We start from the raw sequence: 22,445 nt of genomic DNA on the forward strand, positions 1-22,445 counted from the left end.
GAATCAGCTCCACCGCTCTGCATAGAAAGGCCAGTCTGCTGACTGCAGAGGGGCAGTGACCGATTTAGGCTCCTTTCCGTCAGCCACCGTTTTTTTCTCTTATTACACTCAATCAAACAAACAATATTTTCAATCATAACTTTTCAAACAAGCGAACAGGCGGCCTCTTAAGGTGCTCCTGATTTTTTTTAACTCCCATCACATCGAATATTTAGATACATAATACTAAATATAGATTATTTACAAAATTAAAAATACAGTTAGAGAATAATTTACAAGACGAATCTTTTGAGCTTAATTAGTCTATGATTGGAGAAAAATTACCAAATAAAACGAAAATGCTACAGTACTTGTTAAACTTTAACACCCCTAACCAAACACCCATTAGATTGATTGTTAATTCTTTTTTTTTCTGCCATATTTACAAAGTCATAAACAGATGGAGACCATGCTTATAGATCACTCACTTGTTTTATACCAAGGCCTTGTTTAGTTCACCCTGAAAACCAAAAAGTTTTCAAGATTTTCCGTCACATCGAATCTTGTGGCACATGCATGAAACATTAAATATAGACGAAAATAAAAACTAATTATACAGTTTAGCTGTAAATCACGAGACGAATCTTTTGATCCTAGTTAGTCCATGATTGGATAATATTTGTCACAAACAAACGAAAATGCTACAGTACCGAAAAGTTTTCAATTTTCGGAACTAAACAAGGCCCAAACTTTGGGTATGTCCATATAATTCGTACAAGTTTTGGATTTCGTCGGTCACAAACTAGTTTCTGCCTATCTTATTGTCCTAACCAAGAATTTGTCATTGCCCATAAGCAGGACTCGAGCTTTAGCCGTGCAATTTGAGTTATGAAGTGTGCAACTCAGATTTAATCTCACTTTGTACTAATAAAAATGTGGAGCAGTTTTTAGATAAATTAACAATATACAATAACATTATTAATGATATAGCCTTTTATACTACTACTATTACTTATTTGCTATTCTTGGTATTTGTGCACAATATATTTATTACAAAACACGTTGGTTCACAAATTTATTCTCTCCATACCTATAAAGAAAGTCGTTTTATGTTCACAAAAAAAATAAAGAAAGTCGTTTTGGACAAGATTAGGGTCAAACATTGGAAATATAAATTATAAATAACTTTTAAGTTAGAGTTTAAAAATATAAAAACCATATGAATAGATTTGTCTTGAAAAATACTTTCATAAAAATACACATATACCACATTTTGATAAATATTTTTATAAAAATAAGGAGCCAAAGTTGGACTTTGAAAACTGTATCGCTGTCATAAAGGGAGTATGCAATTTTCTGAGGGCAGCAAGCAAACAAGCCCTAAATGCAAAGGCTTGACAGATCAAAAGTTACATCACTGTCAATTCCCATGTGCACAAATCCAATGTTTTTTTATTCAATTCCCTTAGACTTCTACCACTCTTATCTTGCCTCTTTCGACCAAAGGCATTTCTCAGCTTATATTGAAAGCTTAAAAGATGTTTTTACCGGGGCTATCGGCTTACAATGCACGAGTTCAAAAAGTCCACGAGACTGCAACCTCCTTGTGCAGATAGAAACAAAAAATCTTCTACGAACAACCCCTGACCTAGGACTGACCTAGGACCCTTAGACTGTCTCCAATAAGGAGACCTAAACCCAAAATACCTCGCTCATAGTGGTTTGTCTATCTAGAAATCCTCTCCAACGAGTGACCCAAATACAGGATGCATTTTGCGTATCAGCCTGAACGCTACCCAAATATGCCTCGCATCTCTCCACGGTCCGCAAATCTCCAGCGTCTCCCTCGCGGCCTACTACCTGCACCACGCCCGTCTGCGAGCCGGCGAGGCGCCGTGCCCTCCTGCAGAGAGAAAAGGGAGAGGAGGAAGAAGCCTCTACCGTCCCCAACCCACGCTCCGCCGCCGGCGTTCCTCACCTGGTTTGCCTTCACCGGATCTAGGAGCTCGAGGACCACCAGCAGCACCGCCTTTACTTGATCTTGGAGCAGGTCGCGCGTGGCTGCAGGGGCAGGTGGCGTGCGGCGGGCTGGCCGCGGAGGAGGGCGCCGTGCTCAACCAGGGAGGGGAGAGAGAGTGTGGGCGGAGCTGAGTAGAGTGGCAGAGAGGGACGGGCGGCGCCAGGGCAGACACGGAAGGGAACAGGCAACGTGGGGGAGAGATAGGGACAGGTTTTTGCTTTTGGGTACTGGCTGTTGGAGAATCGCACTTTTGGGTTCGCTATGGATTTGTTGTGCATGACCCAAAGTGTAGAATGGGTCTTCGGTTTAGGTCTTGGCTGTTGGAGTCGGTCTTACTTAAAGCCAGAAACATAGAACCTTACAACCTTACAGAAACTTGGGCCGTAAAACAAAAGAACACATGACAGCGAGCGTTTGCATTAAGCACAGGTCACCAGCGCTCCATCCCTGTCACCAACTTCTCCACCGCCGCTTCCTTCTTTGCTCCATCCTTTCTTGCTAGCTTGATCCACTGCTTCATAAAATCGAGAGATTTGTAAGCATGTTTAGGCAATTTAACCACAATGTTAGAAAAAACTAAGTCGTTTCTAGTTTTTCATAGCGACCACCTCAGAGCCGCCATCATCCACCACACTATCTCGTGCTCTTCTTTGCCCCCTTGTTCAAGGAACAAGTCCTGAAACCTAGTAATTGATGTTGGGGCACTTGGCCAGCCCACTCTTATATTGCCTCTAGCGATACCATATGCACAATCCAATGTTCTTATTCATTCCTACGAGACTTATACCATTCTTATCTTGCCTCCGGTGATTGAGAGAAGGGATGGTCTTCATATATTATCATCCAACTTCTTTTCAAAAATTTATTTTCAAAGGTTTTGAAAACATTGCAAGAGAAAACACCAAAATCCTCAAATGGTATTCTCAAGTCGCTCAAGTTGTTATTATTCCTAACTAGAGTTTTAAAGCACATCACACGAATGTCAAGCAAAATTTGGGAGCATTATAACATGGATTACAAGTTGTTACCCCCTCTGTCCCTAAAAACTTCAACTTTAAGAGTTGTCCTAAATCAAACTTTTAAAACTTTGACTTAATTTCTAGAAAAAAACGCTAAAATTTATATTACTAAATTAATACATTAGATTTATCATAGAATATATTTTCATAAGATACTTATTTTATGTCATAGATATTGATGTTCTTTTCTATAAAGTTGGTCAAACTTAAAAAAAGTTTGACTGACACGGATTCTAGGAGTTAAAGCTTTTAGTGATAGAGAGAGTATTATTCATCACTAGGGTTTTTAAGCACATGACATGGATGTCAAGCAAAGTTAGGGAGCATTGACATGGATTACATGGTGTTTAGTTTGAAGAATAAGATCATCCATTACCTTTGTCATATTTTAGTTTTGTTTGATCCATCACTACTTCATCCTCACAAGCACATTAGTACGACAAAAGGGATAAAGTCATCCCACTGAAGTTAATGAGATGAACTCATGATATACCATGTCATTTCTAAGATCAAACATATCATTAGCTCGTCTGTCCTTCACGTCTGGGGACAAAAGTAGGTAAATTGTTACAAAGTGTGGATCAAATGGATATTTTGAGTGGCAAATTTCAACTAAAGCAATATATGAACAGTAGAACACAAAGACATGGTCTCAGGATGGACTGTTCTTATAAACATGTGCTGTACAGGCTCTCAAACATGTACATCATTGTGATCCTCTGTCAATCACTCGCATTTGCCAAACCAACCATCTTCAGCATGTTCCGGTCCTCCTTGAATCTCTCGAGGACTGTCCCCTTGACTAGCTCCAGTTTTTCATCTTGTGCTCCTCTCATTTGTATACCCCAACATTCAATGACTTCTGGCCTGAACCTATTTGTCTTTGAAAGGGGAGGGCTGGTAAACGTGCTACAAGTAAATGAGTGCCCTTGATCGAAATTTGCAGATAAAAAGAGTCCGAAATGATGTGGCTGCCCTCCAAATCCAATACCATTGGGTATGTTCTCAGAGCTGAAGTTTATAGCACACTGCCAAAATAAGCTAATGATGTAAACTACCCTTTATTTATATTAGTAGTAACACAAACAGTGAAGAAATTAAAATAAGGAGATATGTCATACAGAGCACAACATACCCATTGCAAATTCCTGTTTGCTCCAGTAGGGCGGAAAATGGATGCTTGAGGATATAATTTGAAGAGGAATGTCTTCATGTCACCATAAAAATCACTGTGCCTTTCCCAAGGCTGTGATGCATATCCACCATAAATTGATCCTTCTCTATCTTTAACAATCAGAACAGTCTGGGCATCTCCATTCCTATAAAACAAGAAACATATCCAAGGACATATATAGGTCCAAAATTATTCAGATGAAAAATATGAGCAGTGATAGGGCAAGCATAAGGACTCTCTTGAATCATGAGGATAGGTTGTAAAATTGTCATGTTTGTGCCCATTATTAGAAATGACAATTGGCATCAATGTGGCCGCTAAGCAGACAAAGAAAAGTAATTGAAATCATATCATGAGGATGGAACTTAGTTTCATTATGCCATATGCATATATAGTAACACGTCTTTATAATTATGAATAAAGTTTTAAAAATGGGGCTTTCACTCCAGCAGATCTACAAAATTGAGGAGTACTCACGTTACTTTGCCTAAAAAAGTGTTGAAGCTTTGTCCATGAAGAGAACTGTGATATAAAAGCTTCCACTCTTGCACCTCATTTTGGGAAAAGCCTCCTCCAATATGCCAGGCATACTCTTTATTTAGAAGCAGCAAATCAGTGGAGATGTTTTCAGGATAATGAAGCAGTGGTACTTCAAACCCTGGTCTACCTACAAATGAAATAATGTCAGCAAAAACATGACATGATATATCATGTACGTTAGTCATTTAAACTGCTCAAATGCTAATAAACATGCTAGATGTATAAGCGTACAACTATAGACAGCATGTGCAGAAGCAGAAGTAGAACCGATTGAAATTGCTTCAGAATGAAGAGGCAAGAGTGTGAAATGACACAAGTGAGAAAAGCTGGCACTCATGCAGCACAAGCACCATATCTAGGAAATGTCCTAATAACTGAATCTAGGAAGCACATAAAAAACACTAAGCCAAATAACATATTAGTTCTAATTGGTGTCGTTGTGGAATCTAGTAAGAAAATATCAAATTCACTATAGTTAGCACATTTACTTATTTCATTTGTATATTAAATTACATTATTTATGACTTGAACAGACATATTAGCATCTTTCTGAAACTCAGAAAAACATATGTCTGTATCTGCTATTAATCCAGGCATAAAAGTATGGTTGAGAATGAGGCATGCTTCAGAAAGAGGACTCAAATGTTTGTAGGAGGTGAAAACAGTATGCTTCAAGACTATTTGATTCGATATGGTTTTGAGACTTAGAAAGCAGTGGTTCCATAATAACTTCTACTTCTACTACTTATGGTACAAGTTTTAGAGGAATAGTCAATGTAGTATGGATCCCATTTTTTCAAGAAAATAGTATAAGTTCTTCGACTCTATGTCTTGTATTTTTCACATAGCTATGTGCATGACAAATTTCTTAGATGTAAGATCACATCTACATCCTTTTGTACAGGTTTATGAGCTTATTCCTAACACTCCAGCTGTAGAGTAAGTGCATAAACTTTTTTGAGAGAATAGTGCAACAACTTCGCTCAGATATCAATGGTGTAAATTCCTAGATTTGAAGACTAATGAGGAACGACCTGACAAAAAATATCAGTCCAACTCCTACAGCATCAGATGGGTCTGATTATTTTGTTATAAAAAATGATGGAAATGCTGCTTAGGAATACTAACAGAATCGCAAGAATGAGATAAACCTGAATCAGGGGGCATCAACAAATTTCCAAGGAACTTCCTCAATGATGGCAAGAGAATGCACAGGTTCCTAAAGTCTGATAATGACATAGACTTCTCTGAGACCGCTTCAGCATCCTCTGAAAGTACTGCCGAGTTGAGGAATGCTTCAAATGGTCTGTTGTTGGAACCTTCCACGACTTCCTTCTTCACTGCAAATACAGTTTCATGAACGGATGCCAAGACAGATTCCAAATCAGACCTGGCAGTGCACGTGAGGGGTAAATGCAAGAGTAAATACCAATTAACGCCTAAAATGCTGAATAAAAAAATCCCAAACAAACAATAAATCACAAGGTTTGTTAAACAAGAAGTATGGGTTCTTCTAAATGCAAACAAATTCATCTTGGACAATACCGCCCAGTGAAAGAACAATCTAAAACATGTGACCGGAATGCATAGGCCCAATGGTAGCCAGAAACCTCATTGACATCACCTGCCCTTTTTAATCCCTTTGTTTGAGGTAATTTTCAAATTTGAAGCATTCAACTATCAACTATTAAATCAACTTAGCAAAGGACACCGATTCACACACATGAGACACCAATGTATGAGAAGAAAATAATTTCTCTCGAGCAATACCTTGTTAAGGCACCATCTCCTGTGACATCACATAGTTGATAAATGAATTCATCAACCTCATCTCGAGTTCCCCTTCCATATGTTGCCTACATGCAACAAAGAAAAGGGTGTCAAACTATAGAATACATACAAAGTATTACATACAAAATCTTAAAAGCTCACAATGAAGCATCTCATTGGATCAAAGCACTAGTGGTATAGCCATTCTTATCAGAAAACTCAACAGCCCAAGCCTAATCTACTGAGCAATATTGCACCCATGTGACCAACTGCCCATGTCCCGATCTTAACTTCGATCAATTCCACCAGGCACCAACACATCACTCTACCCTCGCTCGCGACAACTAAATGAACAACAGAGTGGATCGAACTGAGTGGAGCACTAACTTTGGAGATGATCAAATCCTCGAACGTGACCCCATCGCTGCCGCCACTCTCCTTCGCCACCAACTGGAACAGCCTGTCGCCTAATGGCCCCCGCACCCCATAGTACTCCTGCGCAAATAGAGCCAAACCCGTCAGAAATCGTAGTCCAGATCCAGCCAGATCCAGGCCCCGATTCAAAGGAGCGAATGCGCGTGCGGTGCTCACGAGGAAGACGGAGCGTGAGATGGCGCGGCCGCTGGTCTGCGACTGCGCCGCGAGGGAGGTGAATAGGCCGCGGAGGCCGTCCAGCTCCTGCTTCGAGAAGGCCCTGCGACGAAGCGTGTCCCGGTGGTGAGATCACCAGACAAGCAAAGGTTTGCGAATCGCCGTCGCGATGGAGGTGGCAGGCAAGCTGTTAGTGGGGTAGTGGTACCTCGAGGCCATGACGAAGCGGGAGCTGGAGGCGGACGCCGGCGAAGCCTGCGAGTTGCCCATCGCCGCCGGCGGAAGCGGGGCCACGGCTTGCCCGTCGGCGACGTCCGAGCGCGCTCAGGCAGGCTCAGCAACTGCCAATTGAACTCTGGCCTTGTTTAGTTCCAAAAAATTTTGCAAAATTTTTTAGATTCCCCGTCACATCGAATCTTTAGACGTATGCATAGAATATTAAATATATACGAAAATAAAAACTAATTACATAATTTGGTCGGAATTGATGAGACAAATCTTTTGAGCCTAGTTATTCCATGATTGAACAATATTTGTCAAAAACAAACGAAAGTGCTACAGTGCCTGTTTTGCAAAAATTTTTGAACTAAACAAGGCCTCTGTGATTTTTTTTTCCCCCATTTTTTCCCTCTTTTTGAAAGATTTTATTTATTCTTTTCCGTTTGGTGTCACTGGACGGCCCCTCGCGTCACCAAGGGACGCCTTCGCTTGATGGGCTTTTCGCTTTCTCGCCTTTTCACCTGGAGGCCTAATTTCTGGTAGCCCAGCCCAAATAGTAACGAGGGGCGGCCGCTTCTTGGGCCGGAGGCGTCGGTGGCGGTTGTGGTTGTGGCGCGTGGCGCGCCGCCGACGGCGTGCACCGGCGCGGGCGAGCCGCTGGATGCACTTCTCGGGGAGCGCGAGCAAGGGAGAGGTGACCCACCACAAGCAACAATGACTAGGTACTACAGGCGCCGGTGATCCAGCGCCTGTCCTCCAAGGCTTCTCAACGTGGTCCTGGCCATGCCGGCTTGCCCGCACCTTGTTCGACGAAATGCCGAGGCCGGAGAACCCAGCTAAGCAGCAGGAGTTCTCGGCTTGTCGCCAGCAGCAGCTTACCCTGTGGCAACTAGCCACCTTAACTCGTGTTTGAGCCTATTCCCGTTTCGACTAGTCCGTGAAGGGAAGGGACAAGGGATGTCTGCCCTCCACAGGGACCTGGAGGGCCAGCAGCAGACGCGGAGACGCCGCCGGTGCCTGACTACCGCGCTCCAGGATATCTGCCCAATACTCGGAATCTCGGATGCATGGGACCGCAAGCGATCACCTGCAGCTCCAGGATCTCCTGAACGTTCTTGGCCCCTTCGTTCACACCAGAGTCAAGGTATTAGCAAAATTGAAAAAAAAAAATTCAGCTATCTTGATTGTGTACTGAAATGATTGCTGCTATATTTAGCTGTTTCTTATTGCAGATATTCTTGCAATGGGTTCTAATCTTCTAGGGTCTCTATGCTTTATGACATTGCCATGTGGTTATTCATACTCATCTAGTCATCTTGCACAAGCTCAGCTGTCTGTGGTACACATTTATCAGAAGAGTAAAATTTCACAAGAAATAAAGTGCCAGAATTCCCTTAACGTTTATTACACTGTAGTAGTACATATCTTAAGGGGCATCTGTTCCATCATGTATTGATTGTTTTCATGGACTGTAGTACTCCCTTATTTCCTTGAGTTCTTTGTACTTGGGTTGGAGAGATATCAATGCGATTTGATCACCCACGGCAGTACTGGCTGCTGGATTAATTCAACCTTTCTGGTCAAAGATTTAAACAGCTTCTTCTTCCTTTTTTTTTCTTTTTTTTTCAATACCCGTCTTTATAGCTCTGGCCTCATAAAGGCCGTTGCCCATTTTGAGGAAAGATGCCAACTTTTAAGGCCCTGTTTAGTTCCCCACCTAAAATTTTTTCATCCATCCCATCGAATCTTTGGACACATGCATAGAACATTAAATATACATAAAAAAAATAAACTAATTACACAGTTTGATTGAAAAACGTGAGACGAATCTTTTAAGCCTAGTTAATCCATGATTAGCCTTAAGTGCTACAGTAACTCACATGTGCTAATGATAGATTAATTATGCTTAATAGATTTGTCTTGTAGTTTCCTGATGAGCTATGTAATTTGTTTTTTTATTAGTTTCTAAAAACCCCTCCCGACATCCTTCCCACACATCCGATGTGACATCAAAAAAATTTTATCTCCAATCTAAACAGGGCCTAAGTGCTAGCATCGGACGGACTCACAATCCATGGCCGATGGTGCTGCTGGCAGAGATGCACATCAGACCTTATAAATGTTGGAGTGATTCGTCTTGGAGGGCATAATTTTTAGAACTTTTTTGTGATGCCAAGATATGGATTATATGGTTTTCCAGACGGGCCAGGCCCGCTGGGCTGGAACGGGCACGGCCCGAAAAAACACGGCCCGAGCACGGCCCAGGCACGCTAGCACCGTGCCCGTGCCTGGCACGGCACGCTAATGGGCCGTGCCTGGGCCGAGAATCCAGCCCGTGGGCTGGCACGAGGCACGGCACGGAATTTAGCCTGACCCGCTAGCGGCACGGCTCATAAAATACCAGCCGTCCGATCTGTAACCCTAATGAATTGCAGCCGTTGGATCAAAGCCGGTTGGAGGGATGTATAAAAGGCGTCGCCGGCCACACTCCCCTCACATCCCCTAACCCTCATTCATTTCACCCGGCCGCCGTGCGACGCGAGTCTTCTCGTCCTCTCTCGGTCTCTCCTCTCCTCCTCTGTCCTCTCTGAGTCTCTGCCTCTTTGGTTCTCCGTTCGACGTTCGTAAGCTATGGCGAAGGGGAATGGAGGGGAGAACCATGCCTCAAGGCGACGGCGGATCACCGGCGTCTCTCCCACCGCCGCGTTTCGCCCGCCGGCAGCGGCAGAGGCACGGGCCGGGGCCTCGCAGTCGCCGGAGCTTCGAAGGACCAGGTAAGCCGTAAGCTTCCAGTGACTTCTTCTTCCTCTCTCTGCCTCTCTCCACTCCAAATCTGTGACTTTGTCTTCTTCTCGCTCCAGATCTGCCGATCCGCTGTTGCTCGGAGTCGCAGCCGAGGCTTCTCCACCTCCGGCGTCGTCGAGGTAAACCCTAACCCTAGGTCCTAGTTCTTCCTTTTCATATTCCTTTATTCTTATGCTAATCTCTTTTTTTGTTTCGTTGTTTTGTTTTTGACAGTCGCTCGAGGCTAGGGCCGTCGAGGCCCCTCTCTGTCTCTGAAGAAGCTAGTGCTACTGCTGTGTATGAAGAGCAAGAGAGGATGCGCGACCTCCCTGGAACCGAAGAAGACGACGACATGCGCGACGAAGAATTGGAAGAGCTCTTCGGCCTCGGCCCAGAAGCTAGAGCCGGAGGCGGAGCAGAGGATCCGGTCAACCTTGCTGATGGAGAAGACGAAGAACAAGGAGCTGAGAACAACGCCGACGAGGTATCACGCCCCTCCACTTCTGATGTCGGGCTTGATTTCAAGAAGCTCTTCAAACCTGGCCCCAAAGGTAAGCAAATCAGGTATGACGCTGTCTGCATCCACTGCAATACGCAGTATGATGGTAGATCTGCTATAGGCACTGGCCATCTTCGTCGTCACAGATACAAATGTCCTAAGAGGCGTGAGAAAATTAGGGGTTATAGTCAGTCTCAGATCTCTTTTAATCCTGATGGTTCTATGCGTAATTGGGATTACTGTCCTGCTCGTGCTCGTACTGAACTCTGTCGACTGCTTGCTACAGTAGATGTTCCTATTAGTTTTGGTGAGTGTGTTGTATTTGAGGAATATATAAAAAATGCTCATAACCCTAAGTTTGTTGCTGTCTCTACACAAACCACAACTAGGGACTTGGCCAAACTCTTTACTGAAAGAAAGGCTAAGCTGATAGAGTTGCTTTCTTCTGATGCTGTTAACTGTGTGCCTTACATCTGATATATGGTCTGGAAAAGCTAAAGAAGACTATCTTAGTGTTGTTGCTCATTACATTAACCCTGATTGGCAAATAGAGAAGAGGGTGCTTGGTCTTGTTCTTATTTATTGTAAGCATTCTGGACAAAACATTGCAGATAGAGTTGCATCTGTTCTTTCTGAGTATGGTGTGCTTCAAAAAGTGTTTTCTGTTACTTTAGATAATGCTTCATCTAATTGTTATGCCATGCTTAAGCTTAGACCTATATTGTCTCATTATCTTGGTATTCAAGTTCCTTCAGAAGATCCAAATGAAAGTGCATTGAATGATAGTGCTATTAGTTCTATTTTCTTACATCAACGCTGTGCATGTCACATTATTAATCTGATTGTTAAAGAGGCACTTGATGTTCTTAAGCCTTTGATTGAAGTATTTAGAAGTGCTATATCTTTTATGAACTCATCTAATGTGAGAATTGCTGCATATAAAAGATTGTGCATTGCATCAGGCCTCAGGCCTAAAAAGTTTCGATTGGACATGGACATAAGGTGGAACTCTACATATTTGATGCTTAAGCATTTATTTCCTCATAAAGAGTCTTTCACTACTTTCATTCATGCTAATTATCCTAGAACTGAAGATGGTTTGTTGCTTACTGAGGAGCATTGGGATGTTGCTGACAAAGTTTTGAAATTTCTTGAATTGTTCTATGATGCTACAGTTGCATTGTCTGGTGTTTACTATCCTACATCACCTCTTATGATTCATTATCTTGTTAGGATTGCTATACACTTGCAGCATTATGCTAATGATAGCCACATCAGACCTGTGGTTCAACCTATGATAGATAAGTATAATAAGTACTGGAGAGACATACCTTTGTTGTATTCTTTTGCATTCATTCTGGACCCTAGAGCTAAGATGAGGGGTTTTGCAAAAGTGCTTAGGAGGTTGATGAACCTTACCAGCACAGATTATAATGCTTACCAGGTTGGAACTAGAGCTAGGCTCACTGATGTAACAAGTATGAGGAGAAGTTTGGAGATGTTAGGTTGAGGAGGACTGTCCCTCAAAACCTCTCTGGTAAAAAAAGGTCTGCTTGGGATGAAATCTATGATGATGATTCCAGTTCCTCTGGTGGGGGCAGTTCACTGCTCCATTCTAGTCTTAATTTGTCCAGAGATACATCTGCTACTGCTTTGTTGCATGCTGCTACTTCTACAGCAGCTGCTAGTTCTTCTGAACTTGTCTCATACTTGGACTGTGACACTGTTAACCAGCTGCATGATGAGTTTGACATCTTAAGATGGTGGCATGAGCACAAACTGACATATCCTGTGTTGTCCATCATGGCTAAAGACATCTTAACTGTTCCTGTTTCTACAATATCTTCAGAATCTATGTTTAGTATGACTGGCAGGATCATCGAAGAGCGGCGGAGGAGACTCAAGTCGGAGACGGTGGAGTGGCTAACATGCATCAAGGACTGGGAGTTGGCAGAGGCAAGGCTGCAACACAATGTGGAGGACAAGGAGCTTGAAGATGAATTTGAAAATCTCTATCTTGATTAGTGCTCCAGCTGTCAGCTGCCAAGGTAACTGCTTAGTCCTAACTAGTGCTTCTTTGTTCTTCTTTTACAGTTGCTAACTAGTTCTAACTGTGTTCTTAATCAGGTGGACAGCTGGGATCCTGAGAGGCTGACTTGGGAGCAAGAAGCTTGAAGGATTAGTTCACTAGTTCATCTACCTTAGTATTTACTTTCTGCAAGAACTTTTGGTCTGTGAAATGACAACTTTGGACTGTAAAACTGTGATGAATGATGTAGGTATAAGAGCATTGAACTATTAGGGAGCTTGGTTGTACTCTTTTCCTGCCTAGGGTTTTATCTCACAAGGGTGAGTTTTACCTAGGTAGGTTTTTAATGAGGCAGCCATTGCACAAGCTCCTAAATTAATCATTTGATGTTAAATATTGTCTTTTGTGTCCAATTTAGCTTTTACATACTTTGATTATTGCTTCTGGGATCAAATCGATTTAGTGCCTGGGCTGGCACGCGCACTGGCGTGCCATCGTGCTTGGTGGCACGGCACGGCACGGCTATTGCCTGATAGTGCCGTGCCTGGGCCGTTACTTCGGCACGCTAGCACTATCAGGCACGGCACGACGTGCCGCCGTGCTTGCCGTGCTCGTGCCTGGCCGTGCCCGTGCCATGCCGTGCCGGGCCGCCCGTTTGGAAAACTATATACCGTAGTAGTACTAGTAAGATGTAAGAAAAGGTTTCCTAAGACACAACAAACTACAGAGAAATCGTTAAGCTATCATAAGTTTCAAAAACATTTATGGACTGTTGTTGTTTGTAGCTATATCTATCAAGCCTTGAATTCCCAATTAATATGTTGATGTCACGGTTCACTCAAGTCTTGCAATGTAGATGTCTCATCTTTCCGGTGATAGATATACATTTTCTACGACAGATGCCAACTTACTAAGTGCTAGTGGTGTTGGCCTATCCATGACTACTATCGGTGATGCACAGAACAGAGCTTATAAATATTGAAGAAGTGGGGAGCTTAGAGATTGCTGGGTTTTTAAGTAATGACAATATATTGATTGGGGTGCCGCAGAATGTAAGACAATAGGTATCCTAAGACACAACGAACACAATAGAATAATCAAGAATAAAGTTTAAAAGATGTTGATGAACTGTAATTTGTGGCTATATCTGTCAAGTATTGAAGTCTGAATTAACATGCAGATGTTTCACATTTTCGTTCCGATATGTCTGTCTGGTAAAATTGTCATGTAATTCAAGGCCTTGTTTACTTTCCAGAAAATTTTGCAAAATTTTTCACATTCCCCGTCACATCGAATCTTTAGACGTATGCATGGAGTATTAAATATAAACGAAAATAAAAACTAATTGCAAAGTTTGGTCGAAATTGACGAGACGAATTTTTTGAGCCTAGTTAGTCCATAATTGGACAATATTTGTCAAATACAAACAAAAGTGCTACAGTATCGATTTCCCAAAATTTTTCGGAACTAAACAAGGCCCAAAGCTCATTGAAGTGCTCTGCTTCAACTGTAGCTGATTTTACTGCATGAGAATTCAATACCTAACTGTCCTTTACTTGGTTTATTACTAAGGCCTTGTTTAGTTCACTCTAAAAACCAAAAAGTTTTCAAGATTCCCCATCACATCGAATCTTGTGGCACATGCATGAAACATTAAATATAGACAAAAACAAAACTAATTATACAGTTTAGCTGTAAATCACGAGATGAATCTTTTGATCTTAGTTAGTCGATGATTGGATAATATTTGTCATAAACAAACGAAAGTGCTTCGAAAACTTTTCACTTTTCGAAACTAAACAAAGCCTAAGCAGATGAGAGGTCTCGATTGCAAAATCATTCTCGGGGAATGCCATGTCGACCATACCAGGTTCTAACCTTGACCTTGAGTGGGTCCGTTTGTGGGGTCAGTCTTCTCTGTTGATAACTTAAACTTGGTCCTGACCGAAGTACAACAGGATCGTCGTGTGACAACTCTTTTCAGTTTCGACTGGATCCATCCAATCCTTCTGAGTTACTACTAATCCGGTGAGTTTTGTTCTTACTGTTGCAAACTGTTTGGATCTCAACATGAGGATGAGGTGGGAAAATGAGAGTAAGATCTAGACATTTAGATCTTAGAATGAGATTCTAGAATAAGAATTCAACTATCTAGCCAAAACCTACTATTTGTAGATTGTCACTGTGCAAAGGTAATAGTCACAAGAGAATGAAATCCAAACACCCCTGTTTTTACCTAGAATCTAGATTCACCATCTAGAATCACTACGAGAATGAGATCTAAACAGGGCCTAACAAAGCTTAAAACAGCTGGATGGCATAATGCACTTTCGTCTCTACAGTATGTTATGCATCCTGAATTCCTGATCACCTCAATCATGCACCAGGTTCCTTGAGCTACTTTCCTTGATCAAAATGTCACAGTCCAATAACTGGTGATGGAAAGAGTAGATCATACACAGTACTAATTTATTGAAGGATTGGACTGGACGTATCCAAAACCACAAATAATAGTGCAGAAAATCTCGGGAATCAGCTGGACACATGCAAATTAAACTCCAGCTGAAATAGGATGTTTTGCTGATGCTTTTCTGTTAGGCATATTTTACTTTCGTTGTTGTTGTTGCTCGATCCTATGGGGTCGTGTTGCTATGCTATATTGTTCGGAAGGAGCTTTATTTTAATATAATATGTAGCTCTCTTGTTTGATTCGTTTCCAAAACGACAAATTTTGCATTATTTGTGGGCACCTTTAAACTACAAATTCTTCACCAGACATTTGTGCTCCTCAGCGGAATAAAGATGAAGCGAGACTTTGCTGCACATCGGGCACTAAACGACTGAGTGAGATCTTAAGGTTGAGTCGAGCACCTGTGTTGTCCTATTTTGTGCTCTGAGTGGCTTTCCTTGGCCAAATCCTCCTTGTCTGCTAAGTTTTTTTTAATTTCTCTTAAACACCGTGTATGCTTTTCTTTTGGAAAAGACTATTAATACAGGCCTTGAAGAGTCCCATCGGTGGGGGTTTTTTTTTTGGGGGGTGGGGGGGAATCGCTACTGTAGCTCATAGAGTGACTCATCAACATAGGTATACAGTAAAATCTCTTTTTTTTGTGACTGGCATACAGTAGAATCAGTACTACTACGAGTCAACCCTACAATGCTTAGAGGTTTTTCGTCAGATTAAACTGGCCAGAGTAATTGACTTAATTGAATTGGTTTCCCTTGAAATAAATTAGTGCTACATTTTCACTACTAGAGTGGCGAAAAAGCTTTGATAGGGAGGATGGAAATAAATACGCAGCGCTGTTCTAAATGCCTGTTGGTTAGATGTCATTTCACAAGTTGCATCTTTGAGACACAAAAAGTGAAGCATGGAAGCAGAGCGAACGGCATTGAAGGATTTAGGCCGCAAAGGCATGCTATAGCTCGGTAATGCATGGGCTTTTTCTTTTCTTTTCCTTCACACAGGCTGCATACATATTTTTAACATGGAGAAAGAAAGGCTTTAGATTTACCTGAAATGTCTCTAATATTTAAAGATCGTCGACTGGTTCACATCATAAGCAGCTGCGGCTCATCGATGCACATTTACTACTTTTCTAGATGGAGAGTAGAAGCCCCTTTGATCAGCTGCTGCGGCCATAAATCTCACCATAAAGGGGGCATTCAAGGTGCTAAAACTATATGCAGCTGCTGCTGCCAACAGTATGGTGTAAAATTACTCACAGGTACGTACTACTGCCTGCCAGCACTACTGCACTGCACGGTGGAGTCATAGAGGACCCTCCCGAAAAAAATTGAAAGGAGAATCTCATCAAAGAAAGAGTAAATTCGAGCTTGCTGCTGAAAGATGATATTGCATTGCTGCCCTTGCTTTCATAGTTCACACTGTACTTCATAGTTCATACACCATGGATGTCTCTGTTTTACATTTTTACTGCAGCTGCTGATTCTCAAAGGCAGGGCGTGCATGTTGGGACAGATTAGAGTAGAGTAGAGCAGTTTGCGGTTGCATTCCAGCAGCTGAATACAAATACAACAACCTTAGTTATGAAGATCTTTTGTCTAGTAAAACATGATCTTGGAAAGTTCAGGAAAAAAACATGATCTTGGAGGAGGCATGAATCTCGCAGGGGCTTGGCTTTGTGATCTTCCAGACTAGGATAGGATCACCGATCAGAGAGAGAGAGAGAGAGAGAGAGAGAGAGAGAGAGAGAGAGAGAGAGAGAGAGAGAGAGAAAGGAGGAGATAGTGAGGTGCAGTAGGGGGAGGAAGAAGAGGGACGTGGGGGCTTTGTTGTTTTGCATTAATGCCAAGTAAAGAGAAGCATTGACCTCTCCCCTACTTGACACAATGGCACCCCCCCTGCCTGCCCTATATAACTTGGCTCCTAGCCGCTCAACCAAACGCATCAAAGCTCATCTCCTTCCCTGTTCCCATCTCCTCCTCCTCCTCTCGGGCATCCATCCATTCTCCAAGCTTGTTTGAGGTAACAGCTGTTCTTCGTTCTTGCTCATGTTTTTGGTATATATTATATAGGTTGTGTGGTAAGAGTTTGACAGTGTCTGTGATGAATTGATGTATATATATAGGTGCCATGAGCCGGGGCAACGGCGGCAGCGGCGTGAGGAGCACTCGGCTGGAGCTGCAGCTGAACCTGTCCCCACCGGTGGGGATGGAGGTGGACGGCGGCGGCGTGCAAGACGACAGCGACTCGTCGTCGCCGAGCTCGTGCGTGTCGTCGGACGGGCGGAGCTCGAGCGGCGGCGGCAGCCCCGGGGGCAAGTCGCCGATGGTGATCGGCGCCTGCACGCGGTGCCTCATGTACTGCATGGTGGCCAAGAAGGATTACCCGACCTGCATCAACTGCAAGCAGCCGTGCCTGGTGGACCTCCTCCACGGCGAGGCCGGTGGCCGTGGCGGTGGCGGTGGTGCCAGCGAGGCCGCCGCCGGCGACAAGAAGCAGCAGCAGCAGCGCGGCAAGCGCAAGTGAAGCCACGCGGCGGTGTACCGTGCATGTGCCCGCGCGCCCAGTGGATGCTCATACGGAGGGTCAGCTGCTCTAGCTCGAACTGAACTGACTGCCGTTGGATCATCCACTGGACAGCAGGGTGTCCCCTTCCTTCCTTCCTTCCTTCCTCATTAGGAGGAGGCTAGTACTACGTAGTAGTAGCAGCAGCAGCTTAGTTAACTTCGCTTGATGCTGCTGCAGTTGGAGTAGGTAGTTGTTTTCATTATGTGTGGTGGAGACTTGTGGTTGTGGTGGTGTTTCCGGTTGTAATCCTCTGAAGAAACATTTGCAAGCTAAGGGAATCAACTCTTTAATTATCTCTCCGCAGATGCAAAAACCTACTGTACTCTGTTTATGAGCTACTAGCTGCTGGTGCTCTCTGTTCTCAGTGCATGCAACCTAGTGGCTGGCCTATGCGACTCTCTCTGTTCCGGTGCTCTTGCACCTGTTTGCTGCTCCACAGCTCCACCTAGCTGGGTCTTGGGTTGTGGCACTACTATTTCAATAAGTACAGTAACGATTTTATAGTCAAGCTCGTATAATAATGATTTTATAACTAATCTAATTAGACACGCCCTGTGAGAGCATATATAATGGTGGGCCTAGATAAAGTGTATATTATAATATAAAGGGGCTTAAACGTTTCTACTCTTGTTTTAAAGTGTAATCGTGATTTTACTCTTGTTTTTTTAGCTTTGTGATTTTACCCCTGCGATTTCAAAACAAAGGAAGACTTTACCCCTGTCTAACATTGTTAATTTTTGGAAAAAAAGACAACTTTGCCTATGCATTTTTACCCTTGTTTTATTATGCCGTCTTCGGTCTTGATCTGCCATGACCGTGCATCGAAGCACGAGTCCACGTTGACTAAGCCCTTCTCCGTGAATCTTATTATGCTAGTCTCAATGTATGTTTTATGGGAGTGTCATGTACATTAAATAGGGTGTCACATAAGCAAAATTACTGACTTGGCAGGGTCATTAAATGAAGGAGTTCCATCAGATGAGAGAGAAGTTTCATCCCTATGAAACTCTTGTGGCTCGGTTACCTAGTTTATAGTCTTGGTAACAGTGTTATGAAACTATGCATTGAGACTGACCTTACTACTTGCGCTCGCTGAATCGACGCTCGATCCAGTCGTCCTGTGCACGCCAAGTCTGGCCGCCATTGACGTGCGCAGCCAGAGTTCCACCAGTCCACCACCACTCCCTATCTACCCTTGTAAGAGATGCCCCGAGCTCCTCTCATCGCGCTGCAGCCGCCAAACCTCTTCCCAAGCTCCCTCTCTCACTCAAGCGCCCAAATCTGTCGCCGTCACCGCCATTGCCGACCCGAGGTTGAGCTCTCGATCTCCTCATAAAGACCACTACTCGCCTCCCCCCGTTTCATGAGTCTACTAGTAAACCAAGCGGCCAGGAAGAGGTAGGGCTAGGCGGCAGGCGAGCCCCAGCCACACCACCGAGGGCGCCCGTTGGAGAAGCTGTCAGAGCCGAAGCCACCTGTGCGGCGCCCCTGACGCTGCGAGCACGAGCCGAGGATTGAGGAGGACGGGGAGATGGGGAGGGCAATAGGGAGAAGGAGGCACGCTGCTCGAACCCTAAGCTTGCAACCGCTTGCAAACAAAGACCGTGTCATGCGACTCTGCCGATTAGGAAAAGGCCCTAGGGGCATTTTTCTACCTTTTTTGGCCACCTGCCTTTTCTTTTCTTTTTTTGGCCATTTAATCCGACCATTACCAACGGTGTTACAAAGCAGTGGTAGATAGAGACTTCATGTAAAGATAATGAGGGTAAAACGCCAAGTTAAAAAAGGAGGGGTAAAATCATCATTGAGGTTTGGAATCAGGGTAGAAACACCAAATTCCCTAATATGAAATGAAAAGCTTTTATAGGTAAGTAGAAGATAACTATTCTCTATAACTTCATTTGAACATCTCTCCACAAGATTGAGAAAACTCGGCTATATTTCCCTATAATCAGTAATAGAAGAATTTGGTAGAAAAAAATTGGCTCCAACAAATCCACCTTCTACATCTCCTTTTCCTATAATTTTTTCGATCCCTTGATACATACCATCAATACTTCAAAGAAATAAGAAGAACCAAAGATTTTTTTTCTCATTCCCCTTTCTCCCCTAATGACCACCGTTGGATCTCCACATCTACAGCTGGTGCTTGTTTGCTAGAAAATGACTGTCGCACCACACATTGTTGCATCACATGGGCGAGAGGGCGAGGACCGGCCATGCCTCCACACCGAACATCGCACAAGTAAGGGCGGGCGGTGGCAACACCATCGTGTCGGGCACCCCATGGGGGCTAGTGAGCACTGGTCATGAGCTAATGTGGGCAAGGGCAAGGGCCATGCCACCACGCTAGGGTTACGCGCGATGGCGAGGGCTGGCCACCAAGCTATGATGATACACCGCAAAGTCATGGGGTGAACGCAAAGCACTAATAGTCAAGCTTTTCACGATCAACGGGCGAGAGAAAGGAAGAGAGAAGGGTACAAGGTTTTCTGCGTACAACCATCCCCTTAAGCTAATTTTAGGTCTCGCTTGGTACGGCTTCAGGGTGCTTCAATTGTGGCTCCAAAAATTGATAAGGCATTGTTGAACACTATAGTATACTATAGCACATAAAAATAGCTCCTGCTCCTTAAAAATGAACCACACGAGACTTAGGAGCTGAAAAAGGAGCAGTTTTAGACCTCTTTCCGGCTCTGCTGCTATAGTGAATGAGTCATAGCCTAGAGGAGCCCCTCTAAATGGGCCTTAAAGAAAGGAGAAAAGAGGACCCATTGGAGATACTCTTAGGGCTCTCGAATGGAGGAGAGGGAGACCGCATAAGCAACCTTTGAGCATGGTGGTGTGAAATAGGGATGCATCATGAAATGTGCTAGACAATCTTAAGTCGACACTAGTCTCTTGTTTTTTGTATTATTAAGTGGTTGATTAAGGTTCTGTTTGGTTTGTCCTCCTAAACTTTAGTTGCTCCTAAATGATTTAAGCCTCTTTTAGGCACTCCAAAGTGACTAGAGAGGACTAAAGGTCATTTAGTGCCACTTATTTATAGTGTTTAGGTAAAAAGTAATTAAATGGGACTAAATTTAGGAGCTGCTAGGTGAACCAAATACCCCCTGAATTGATTTATCTAGCTCCAAGTTAGTCCATTAAAGACACTCCATAGCTAAGCGTTGGCTCTTCTATTGTTAACCTTGCTCTTAGGGCGTCCTTAATAGATAGCTATTTGGCTAGCTATTCTAATATAGACAGGAAAAAGTATGAGAGAGAGTAGTCACTAGCGACAAACAAATAGTAGCTGATATATTTCACATGGTCCAAGAATTTCAGAGAGGAGTATATGGGTCCAATAGTATATATAAAAAAAAGAATATATTCCCTCTATCCCAAATTATAAGTCATTCCAAGAATCTCGAAGACTTAAAGCGTATCAAGTTTGACCAAATTTATATGATAAGATAATAACATTTATGATACCAAGTATCATTAGGTTTATCATTATATAAACTTTTATAATATATCTAATTGATATTATAAATCTTTGTAATTTTTCTCTAATTTTAGTTAAACTTAAGATATTTTGACTCTTTAAGATTCTATAAGTGACTTATAATTTTATATGGAGAGAGTATAATATAAAATAGTTTTCTTTTACTTTTGTTTCTTACCTCTATGTAAAGTGGCCACGTAGTTTGCATCACTGCGGACGCCTGCAGGAGCATCGAACTAAAACGCATGTTGACATCGTGGAGAGGGCAAACTTGATCGCTTGCCCTTTGGCTGATTAAAAAAACCATACTTAAAAGTATTGTTCGCTGATTTATTATAAGAAAAATATTGTAAGATGTTAATAAATAATATAAATAAATACTAGTAAATGCTTTGTGTAGCGTCGTTCAACATTTATTAGGGCATTCACCATGCAGACTCTATCATAAAGTCTAAAGTTATTTATTACCTCGAATAATGTGGACTTAGAGTCTAAATAAGACTTAGAGTCTTATTTTTTCTACCTCTTTCTTCAATAAATATGTTGCCACATCAGCAAAATACCATAGATAATATGTAATTAATTGTCTTCGACTTTGTGATAGAGTTTTGTATTGTGAGTGCCCTCAATATGACTAGAGCAGTATGCATGCGTAGAATACCCTTCATTGACGTGTTTTTTAATCAGAAATATTTGCAGAGTAAGAGTTGATCGAGGTGATGGCCGTGGGATTGGGAACCGGTGGCGCAGATCAGATGGAGGCACGGGAGAGCGCGGATTTGGTTGAAAGCAGCGGCAGCGTCTCTGGCAGGTCACAGGTACAGATATGATCCTGGTGGCGTGCCCGTGCTGGCCGCGCCCACTGCATGCAACCCAACGCGTACGTACGCACGCTCAGCAAGATCGTCTGAAGCAAATAAGGAGAGCATCATTACTCAATGATTTGATTCAGTAGGAGAGGCCAAGCGCGTGCACCGTGCAGTATCTAAGCATTATTAAGGCGCATTAACTTATTTACTGATGAGGATAGAGAGAGAGGCCTTATTTAGTTTAACCCAAAATTTAAAAACTTTTCAAGATCCCTCGTCTCATTGAATTTTATGATACGTGCATAGAGCATTAAATATAGATAAAAAATAACTAATTATATTGTTTGTCTATAATTTGTAAGATGAATCTTTTGAGTCTAGTTAATTTATGGTTGAACAATAATTACTAAATACAAACGAAAGTATTGCAGTGCCTAGATTGTCTTGTGTTAAGTTGCTTGCAGGCGGGAACAAGGATGAGACATCCGGT

At 42.8% G+C, this 22,445-nt stretch overlaps 3 protein-coding genes across 3 annotated transcripts; 2 read left to right on the forward strand and 1 right to left on the reverse strand.

Annotated features, from left to right (window-relative positions):
* Positions 3,504-7,711, reverse strand: LOC8079841 (TLD domain-containing protein 1). Its single transcript, XM_002442789.2, has 8 exons — positions 7,302-7,711; positions 7,094-7,196; positions 6,890-6,997; positions 6,503-6,588; positions 5,884-6,122; positions 4,670-4,859; positions 4,154-4,337; positions 3,504-4,046 (listed from the first exon to the last, which is right to left on the reverse strand). Exons 1-8 carry the CDS (start codon positions 7,361-7,363, stop codon positions 3,741-3,743), a joined length of 1,278 nt encoding a protein of 425 aa, XP_002442834.1. The 5' UTR covers positions 7,364-7,711; the 3' UTR covers positions 3,504-3,740.
* Positions 7,860-9,060, forward strand: LOC110429837. Its single transcript, XM_021446509.1, has 2 exons — positions 7,860-8,456; positions 8,545-9,060. The coding sequence occupies exons 1-2, from the start codon at positions 8,270-8,272 to the stop codon at positions 8,766-8,768; spliced, it is 411 nt and encodes a 136-aa protein (XP_021302184.1). The 5' UTR covers positions 7,860-8,269; the 3' UTR covers positions 8,769-9,060.
* Positions 16,972-17,958, forward strand: LOC8073455. Its single transcript, XM_002441813.2, has 2 exons — positions 16,972-17,113; positions 17,217-17,958. Exon 2 carries the CDS (start codon positions 17,222-17,224, stop codon positions 17,615-17,617), a length of 396 nt encoding a protein of 131 aa, XP_002441858.1. The 5' UTR covers positions 16,972-17,113; positions 17,217-17,221; the 3' UTR covers positions 17,618-17,958.

Source organism: Sorghum bicolor, chromosome 8, assembly GCF_000003195.3.
Source record: "Sorghum bicolor cultivar BTx623 chromosome 8, Sorghum_bicolor_NCBIv3, whole genome shotgun sequence".
Taxonomy (NCBI): Eukaryota; Viridiplantae; Streptophyta; class Magnoliopsida; order Poales; family Poaceae; genus Sorghum; species Sorghum bicolor.

Bases quoted from the DNA above. Each gene is read 5' to 3' on its own strand.
- LOC8079841 (XM_002442789.2), bottom strand. From the start codon at position 7,363: ATGGGCAACTCGCAGGCTTCGCCGGCGTCCGCCTCCAGCTCCCGCTTC. The intron at 6,589-6,889 runs GTTAGTGCTCCA...TGTTGCATGTAG, and splicing joins AGGATTTGATCATCTCCAAA to GCAACATATGGAAGGGGAAC. The intron at 4,338-4,669 runs GTGAGTACTCCT...CTTGTTTTATAG, and splicing joins ACTTTTTTAGGCAAAGTAAC to GAATGGAGATGCCCAGACTG.
- LOC110429837 (XM_021446509.1), top strand. From the start codon at position 8,270: ATGTCTGCCCTCCACAGGGACCTGGAGGGCCAGCAGCAGACGCGGAGA. The intron at 8,457-8,544 runs GTATTAGCAAAA...TTCTTATTGCAG, and splicing joins TCGTTCACACCAGAGTCAAG to ATATTCTTGCAATGGGTTCT.
- LOC8073455 (XM_002441813.2), top strand. From the start codon at position 17,222: ATGAGCCGGGGCAACGGCGGCAGCGGCGTGAGGAGCACTCGGCTGGAG.